The sequence below is a fragment of the Gossypium arboreum genome, chromosome 5 (genome assembly GCF_025698485.1).
Source record: "Gossypium arboreum isolate Shixiya-1 chromosome 5, ASM2569848v2, whole genome shotgun sequence".
NCBI lineage: Eukaryota > Viridiplantae > Streptophyta > Magnoliopsida > Malvales > Malvaceae > Gossypium > Gossypium arboreum.
Genome location: NC_069074.1, coordinates 30856272 through 30865853, shown reverse-complemented (window position 1 = coordinate 30865853; position 9582 = coordinate 30856272). Strand labels below are relative to the sequence as shown.

Below are 9582 nucleotides of genomic sequence, written 5' to 3'. Positions count from 1 at the left end.
TCTACTAGGTTGGTCGTCATCTAGCCAAACCGAAACCCCTTATCGTAACTTTGAGTCCATTGCCAGTTCTCCATGCTACCCAACCATGTCCGAAGATATGTTGTTAAAGATGACATATAAGATTCAAGCCTCGCGAACCTTAGCCTGAATCTTCACAGTTCTAACTCATGAGCTGCATATGCAATTTGGAATCAATATTTTAAAAAATTATAGACTCATAAAATTTGAAAAGGAATTTTTGAAATAATTACAAAGAATATTTTTTACCCATGTTCACGAGTTCTTTTTTCCATTCCTTATTCTTATAATGTCTATGGAAGTTTGTCACGATGTGTTGGATGCAATAAATAGACCTCCACAGAACCCCCGATCGCCTTATCACAACAAGTAGTCTCTTCGATCTGTTCGATATAAAGCAAATGTTAGCTTCTCTAACAACGTGCCTCTATAGATTTCTAAGGAAAAATTTCCAAGGCTCAAAGCATTCACGCTCCACGATGGCAAAAGTGATCGGAAATACATTTTGGTTGCCTTCTTATGCAACAACAATCAGGAGTATTTGCTTGTATTTGCTATACAACCAGGTTCCGTCCACCTGCACTTTTAGCTTGCAGTGAGGGAAGGCCCTAACATACTGCTTGAACGTCCAAAACAATCAGTGAAAAACTCGTTTCCCCAATTGTATCCCCCATCTGAGCCTTTATACAATAGTGTTTACAAATCAGTCACCGTTCCCGGCACATACTTTCACATCGCGGCTATCCACCTTTGAAGCACGTTGTATAACGCATCCTAGTCACCGTACAACTCTTGCATCACCATTTGCTTTGCCCATCATGCCTTCTGGTAAGACACTTTGTACTTGAATTGAGCTTACATGTTCGCAATAAGGACCAACACCTGAATGATGGTCGACTCTTTCACCAAAGGGATGATGCAGTTGCATATGGTTTTTGCATCTAACTTCCGATGGTCTTGCGACATACGAGCAGACGTGCATGTGTTTGGATCTTCTATTTTCCTTATTATCCACATTTAAGTCCGCTGCATTAATGCGGCTTGAACACGCCAGATACACCCACTTTAGGCTTTCCAACATTCTCCAATGTATAAGACTGCATTGATAATACTCTAGGATGACATATTTTTATGTATTAATTATATGTTTATTTTGAGTATGATCCTACTAATTTGAGCTATTTATGGTTTTTTATCTTATAGGGACTAAATTGAAGGCAAAAGGAAATTTGGGGGAAAAAGCGTGAATTTAAAGTTAAATTGGGCAAGCATGCGAAGTAGGAGAGAATGGTGCCAAAAATCCAAAGTGTGGAAGATTTTGGGAGCAAAAATGAAAAAAAGAGATTTTATAGCACAAGACTCTATTTTAATTTCAATTATATTAGGATATTTATTAACGATTATTATTTAGATTTAATTTTAGTTTTTATCTTCATTTATCTTTATTTATTTGTATTTATCTTTTAGAATTTAATTAGGAATAGACTAGGTCTCTTAGTACTATAAATAGGGGATGGAGTGACACAAATTTGAATCATCTTTCTATAAACACTCTCTCCTCTATAAAGTTTAGCCTTTTGTTCTTTCCATTCTTTTTCAATAAAAATTCTATTTTCCTTATGTTTATTTCTTTTTCCTAAAAAAGCATGAACCACTAAATCTATCTAGTCGAAGTTGTCAAAGTTCCCCAAAAAGGGTTCATAAGGCTTAGAATCCGTACTTAGCCTTCTCAACGAGTATTCATCGTTTCTCCGCATTACGGGGCTGACGCTTCCACCCATGTCCCTTAAAAGGTGATCTTTTCAACATGTGCAAGGAACGACCACTTTGTATATTTTGAGAAGGCTGCACAGTCAGTTCGTTAGCTTACTGCGCCAGAGGTTGGCAGGCCCAAGAAAAAAAATGGCATGGCATTCGCCATTGAGGAATGATGATCTAGCTTAAGATGGTCCCATAGAAGCGATTGTTGGCTAGAGTTAGGTTCCTCTAAATCGTAAGTCTAAATTCTTGAAGCTGGTGATTGTAAGCATCCTCTTCCACTATAACTGGCTTATTTTGTTTGAGAAGGATCACCTAAAAGTCGATGATTGAATCCAAGTAGGATCGAGACAACCGAAGGCTGGAATCTCTCTATAAGAAACTTTTTCTCAACTCTATTTATCTCTACTATTTTAATTTTAATTTCTGCACTTTCAATTAAATCAAAACTTTTAATTCTGTTTTTTTTTATTTTTTTCCAAGTACGCAGGTTTTCTTGGGCACGATTCTGTGCAAGATTTTGAGGAACAAGCAATTGTGCAAATCCGGTCCCTAAGGATTTAACCCTACTTCCCTTATACTATTATATTTATTTTCATTATAGGGATAAGATATTTTTGGTGCTCTCAACGACCGTATAATGCGTCGACTTTGTCACTTTATAGTCCACACCTAACTTCAAGCTAAGTTGTTTTATTGCATGTAAACAGTCTTTGTCCTACAAACAACTCTTCACCGTCGAATTCTTTATCAAGTAGGTGATTTGGCACAATGTTTGGATATTCTAGGAACTCGCATGCAAGAGTCGTATCAGGATCCATGTAGGTCATAAAGGACCTTGGATTATTCCTTATAATTATAGTAGGGCCCGTGTTCTCGACCGGATGGGGGTTTACATTTTCACCCTCCACCGAGCCTTCTACATCTATGTCTTCAGGGATGTCATCCAAATCAGGGTCAATGAAATCATCATTAAGATCACTATGGGACTGGTCATCATTATCGGACCCTTTATCACCATCTTTTATGGTAGCCAACACCTCTGGATGGATCTCTAGACGAGTACATGAGTTTGGGATATTATATGAACAACCATTGGTGCTTGGATTTTCAGGAGTTGGCATTGACCCTCCACAACCCGACTGATCTTCCCAGCAGATGTTAAGATTAAAATCAATTCCAGAACGCTGGCTTGCTGGAATTACAACTTGAATGTGATCTGATTCAGCTATCTCCGTGAACAACTCAACCAAGTTGGGACTATCCATCTTAAAGGAGCAATAAATTGCTATCATTGTCCCTAGATCATTATTGTCTTCAAGCTCCATTTCTGAGAACTTGAGCGGATTTGTTGAAACTGAAAATTTGTAAAACAGTCTCAATGTTTGCTTCCCACACCAGGTAGCTATCTTTGTGCTGATTTTTCGTTTTAAATCCGCCAGCAAAACACGTTTGTTGAATCTCATTCCTATTGAAAGACACAACCTTCTTCAGTTGTATTTATAATTTCTCTATCGAAATGAACATAAACAAACAAAATCTGGGAACTCATATTCAAAAATTGTTGCTTCCTTCTTAGCAAAGAAAAAACTGATATTTTTAATCTCTATTTTCAACTAATAAAGCAAACAAAAAATCAAATGGAAGACAAAACACCTATATATATATATATATATATATATATATATATATATATGATAAAGTTGGTGCTGACCATCACTGTCCCAAAACTAATTTTTTTTAACTTGATAAAGTTGGTGTCGACCATCAGTGTCCCAAAAAAAAATTTTGGGACTCGAAAAAATTAGTACTGGCCATTAATGTCCCCAAGGAAAAAAAATTGTCTTGAGGCGCGAGATGGCCAGCACCAATTTTTTTTTAAAAAAAGTACTCTGGTGCCGGCCATTAGATGGTCATAACCCAAATTTTTTTTTCAAATATTGGTATTTCAATATTCCAGTATCATACGGTTTTAAAAAAATACCCTTGTGCCAACCATTCATGTCCCAAAATAAAAAAAAAATCATTTTTTTTAAAGCTTGATTCAATCATTAGGCAATCATGGGGCCAAAATACTATGGGGTGCCAACCATTGGGTTCCCAAAACCCAAATATACTGTTCATTTCAGGTCATTTGGATGAATATTTTTGAACCAGGCCATTTCGTAAATATTAAATTTTTTAGGTTAAAAGAGTAAAATAGCCTCATATTGTGTATACTTATTGAAAATAAAATATAGTCATTGAAATCAATAATTTATTTTTGAGTTCTAAGATAAAAAGAATCTTTTAACACTTAGTGAGACTAATTTTATCAAAATTAGAGTGTGAATAAATCAAATAAAATTTATCTTTGTAGAAATATTTTTAATATCTGTAAAAAGAAATTGAAAATGTATTTATAACGGAAATTGAATATCCTCAAATGACATTACATCTATATGAGTTAGTATGCTTATGAAAAACCTTGGTTGATAGTCTCTTAGTAAGCAGATCCACAATCATGAAGTTTGTCCTAATATGCTTTATAGACTCCTAACCACTTTGGACTCTAATTTTAACAACAAAAAATTTAAAGTCTATATGCATTACTGAAATAAAGACTATAATTTTTTGTCACAATTGGTACCTTAGTGACAAAATTCTGCATCCATATTTCATTTAAATAATGGTTTATATACTTGACGTTCTTTAACTTATCAGATCTTTAATATGTGAGCATGTAATATTTTGCTTTTTGGAAATAACTTATGGGTTGAGTCTTACAAAACCTTCTTGTCCAAGCTCAGATATAATTCGACTGTCAACCCATTTTACTATTAAAATAATATATTAAAAATAATTTTATATTAATTTTTACATATAATATAACTAAAATAATTTTTTGTATTTATACTTATTGAGAAAAAATATAAGTAAATTGCCGGTCCATTTGGCTATGGCTAGAGGTGCTCATGGGTTTGGCCACGTCTATGCAAAATATTTAAACCATTTTTTCAAGCCTTCGTCCAACCTGGTTATAAAAATGAGTTTACTTTTTTGCCCAAGCGTGACCCGATTTAAGAAAAGTAAATCCGAATAATGCCCGACTAACCTATATTTGATTTTTTTAAATTATTTTTATTTAAATTTATTTATAATTTTTTAAATACAAATATACTAAAAGTATTAAAAAAGCTAAAATAAAAATTTTCTAACACATTAAAAAGTATTTATATTAAAAACACTATGATAAATATAATAAATATTTTATTGTATTAAATATAAATTTTAAATTTTAAATGTAAAAAATATAAATTAGAAACATATTTTAATAATAATTTTATAATTTAATTTGGATATTTATATAATAATACATCTAAATTATCATATTTAAATTTTTGGTCGAAAATTCTGCACAAAAGTCTCAGACTCGTGATAACGGTGGGGACAGGACTCCATTATTATTGCATTATTTTTTTTTTTTTTATCGAGACGACATGATTATATTTTTGCAAGACATTATTTGAGGAAGGACTTTAGATTATACTGTGGTCGGCTTAATTAATTTAAAGCATATTAAATATAGGTTAATAGGTAAATTCAATTATATTTTGTAAAATTACTGCAGTCGGTTGGATTTGATTTTATTTATCTTGTTTTTTTCTTTAAAAAAAAAAGATTTAGTATCTCAACAACCTTCCTTTTTTGGCCGTCCCATAACCCCACTTTTCCCATTTCTTCTTTTAATTTTTGGACTCTTTGAAACTGCCAAGAATTTCATTCTCTCATTGTACTATTCCCCGCTACTTTTCAATTTTTATTCCTCTATTCTAGTCAATTTACTTTTGTTTTGTTTGCTCTCCCTTTTCGCGTGGTTATTAGCAAATGAGGGACATCAATTTTCTTTCTTCTTTTCTTGATTTTGTTCCCCCACTTTCTTGTGGTATTCAATTTCGGTGGTGGGTGTCAGTTTCACTTTTGATAACTCGGTTGTTGGCGTAAGTGACATTATTTCCATTAATAAGGTTTAGCTGGTTCTTGGGCGCAATTTTTTTAAATTTTTTTAATGGTTACTAATTTCGTTTTTAATCTTTTGGGTCTTTTAGGTGAAGTAGTCCATGAGACAAACAATTTCCCGACCAAGTTAGAACCTGTTGGTGAGCAGCTATCTTCGCTGGGTTAAGTGGTTTTTCGCTGCGTTGGGACTGATTTTTCTGTAGTGACTTCGTATGACATTGATTTCGTCGAATTTGATTACTGAATTAATGTTTGGGGTGGAGGAATCGTGTTAACTAATTCGTATATATAGTTAATTTAGGTACTGGATTATTTGTTACTAAATCTGACATAAAAAAATACCCAAGTTTATAATGAAAAACTTGAAAATCAGCGAACGATGAAAGTTGAAAATTTGTACTGTCGACGTCATATGATCGTGTGATAGGCTATGTGATAGATCGTTTGTGAAATTGCAAAGTCACACGGTCTGGACCAATTGGGCCATGTGGCTACACGGACATGTGTGAGGCCGTGTTTTAGGCTATGTGGGCCATACAGGCTGGCCACGTTGGTCGTGTGGGCCCAAAATTTTGAAAATTTCCCTAGAGCTTTAAGTCGTTCAGGTCAACTTATAAATAGGACCTACATTGTTCATGTCAATCGAATTAAGATTTAATCAATAATTATTACTTAATAATTAAAAATAATATTTTAATTGAATTTAAATCAAATGTATAATATATATATAAATAAATTTTAATTATATTTATCATTTACGAATAGAATATATAATGAATAGAGAGGTCGAAAATTCCATGAATGGCAAAGTTATGGACAATTCTATATGTATGTGATGAATTTGGCATTACCACTCCAATGAACAAGAATATTCTTGCTTTGCTTAGATGATCTAATTTATTGCATGTAGATATTTTAAAATAAATAATATCTAATAATTTTGGAATTTAATTGTAACACCTTAAACTTGGCCTAAATGGAAAGACCAAGTCTAGGATGTCAAATGAATTTACCAGAAAATAGACGCACTTAAAGTTGGTTTAATCGATATATAAATAAGTCTAAAAACTATCAACCATTCAATCTTAAAACTTAAAGTTGGAAACAAATAACAAATTTAAACACACACATATATTTCAAATAGGACCATTAGATGATTGAGTCTCGCGTCCGCCGGTCGCTTAATTCTTATATATAGATTTTTGTAAATTCATGAATTCAAGTGGTGTTTTTGTTATTTTTATGGCATGTTATATTTTGGTTTTGTCATATTATATTTTTATCTATTTCAGTTTATATATGAATATGTTTTAACAATTTTTAAAGTTTATTTTAAATTTAATCTTATTAATTATTTAATATGATTAAAATTGAAATTTTGTATAATTAATTATGTTATTTTTTAAAAGAGTATAATTAATTATTTTAATCCTTTCTCAACCGGTTCATTTTCTCTCTACTGAACCTAGAAAAACCCAGAAAAAATTAGCTTCTTTCTAGTTTCTGATGACTCCACCTTCGGCCATCGTGACCACCATTGTTGATCGTCATAATCTTACCCAAAAAAGTTCCTAACTTCATCTCTTCCAACTTTTCAATCTCAACAATTCATTTTTTTCAATTATTTTTCTTTAAATATCACCAAAAATTTATAAATCTACAAAAGAAATTGAAAAAATTTATTATGTCTTCTTCCTCCTTTTCTCCTCTTTCACTTTTGTAAATTTTGAGCATCTTAAATGTTTTTTAAATGCAAAACCAAAATCTTGGGAGAGAGAAATTATGAAATATTTTTTATTTGGTATTCTGATTTATATGAACTTTTTTGGTTTGTTATATTTTTCAATTATGAATTTTTTTGGTTTTGTATTTTGTTAAAATTTGAGTTTTTGTGAACGATGGTATCGTGGGTATTTTGGGAATAAATCTTTTGAGGTTATTCCTTGTGGTTTAAATAGGCTAATTTTAGGGGTGAGCTTTGAATGAATATTGCAACTGTATTTATGATTTGATTGTAATAAGTTATTCGGTTAAATGATATTCTAGTGAATCAAACACATAAGTTGATATTATTCATTGAATTAATCCTAAATTGATTAGCTATTCATATCAATCAAACGTGCCATAAATAATTTGATTGACATCTTAGTAAAAATATTTTATTTATGATGAAGATAAATTTAAAGGAAAATGAAAACCTCATACATTTCAGACGTAATCATTAATTTATTATGATGATTCTAGTGTTATAAAATAATCAAATTTGTACTCCAAAGCCAATTACTTAATTGCACCTACCACGAACGTGGTGTCATCCACCAAATGCTAATAAACTAATCTTCAAAAATGTTGTGTTTTTCAGTTATTTAACCATTGGAAGACGTAATTAAACTAATAAATAGACATAAAAAAAAACCCTTTATTACAACACCTGTGATTTTTAAGCAAGAATATTATATATACTGATTCTTTTGAATCATTGGAATTACAATATCATGGAGAGCAAGAAAAGTAGCCTGGCATCATCCACCCCAAATATCTCACCTTCTGCGTCAGGTTTAACCCAATGCCAAGGCTTTTGGATCCCCTCTCGCATTGCTCCCATTTCATCCATAATCTCATTTCAGAAATATTTCCAGGTTCTAGATGAAGATATTATTGTTGCCTCTAAGCCCAAAGCTGGCACCACTTGGCTCAAGGCTTTGGTGTTTACAATTGTCAACCGTCATTTTTATACGCTCTCAAATACCCCTTTGAACTCTGCAAATCCTCATCATCTAATTTCACATTTTGAGGTCAATATTTATAGGGAAAGCCCTAATCCTGATCTTTCTAATATCCCATCCCCAAGGTTGTTTGCTACTCATCTTCCGTATCCAATGCTAGCCGATTCCATCAAACGTTCATATTGTCGGATTGTTTATATAACCCGCAATCCGTTTGACATCGTCGTCTCATTTTGGCACTTTCTAAGAGGCGTGCATAATTTGCCTGATTGGTCAGTGGAAGACTGTTTTGAGATGTTTTGTAGAGGTGAAGAAGGGTATGGACCCTTTTGGGACCATGCTTTAGGGTACTGGAACATGAGCTTGGAGAAGCCATCAAATGTATTGTTCTTGAGATATGAAGAAATGAAGGAAGATCCAGTGGCTCAAACAAAGAAATTGGCTGAATTCTTGGGATTTCCTTTCTCCATGGAAGAAGAGAAAACAGGTGTGGTTAACCAAATTGTTGATTTTTGCAGTTTCAACAATTTGAAAGATTTGGAGGTCAACAAAACTGGAAAAATGGCAGAAATAATATTACATAGCAATAAGTTGTATTTCAGGAGTGGAAAAGTGGGTGATTATGTTAATTACCTCACTCCTACTGCTGTGGAACGTTTCAATAACATTTTAGAAGAAAAATTAAGTGGATCCAGTTTAACCTTCAAGTAATTTTCTTAATAATATTTACTCTTAGAATGAAGTTGCGAATTGGACGGCTAAAATAGCCACTCAACTTTTTAATTTACAACTATTTGTTGCTCGTCCAGTGAAAAATATTTTATTAAAAAATCGTAATAAAACTTTGGTATTGTAATGAAACTAGTAATTGTAATCACATAATTGTTGTTTCTTTTCTAAAAAAAAAAATTGTCATGTTCAAGGTTTTCCTTTATTGTAAAATGTTGTATTTTTTTCCTTTTGTTTTATGTCTACCTTTTGTGTGTTGATGTGTTCCGCATCATGTTACCTCTTTTTCTAATAAATTTACGTTTTCAGCATGACTTTTTTAATATTATTAGTTTCCTGAAATATGAGGATT

General features: G+C 32.2%; 1 protein-coding gene across 1 annotated transcript; it reads left to right on the top strand.

The window, feature by feature from the left end:
* The first annotated feature begins 8270 nt into the window (after positions 1–8270).
* Positions 8271–9212, top strand: LOC108451467 (cytosolic sulfotransferase 15-like). The gene has a single exon (XM_017749156.1). The coding sequence runs from the start codon at positions 8271–8273 to the stop codon at positions 9210–9212; it is 942 nt and encodes a 313-aa protein (XP_017604645.1).
* Positions 9213–9582: the final 370 nt, after the last annotated feature.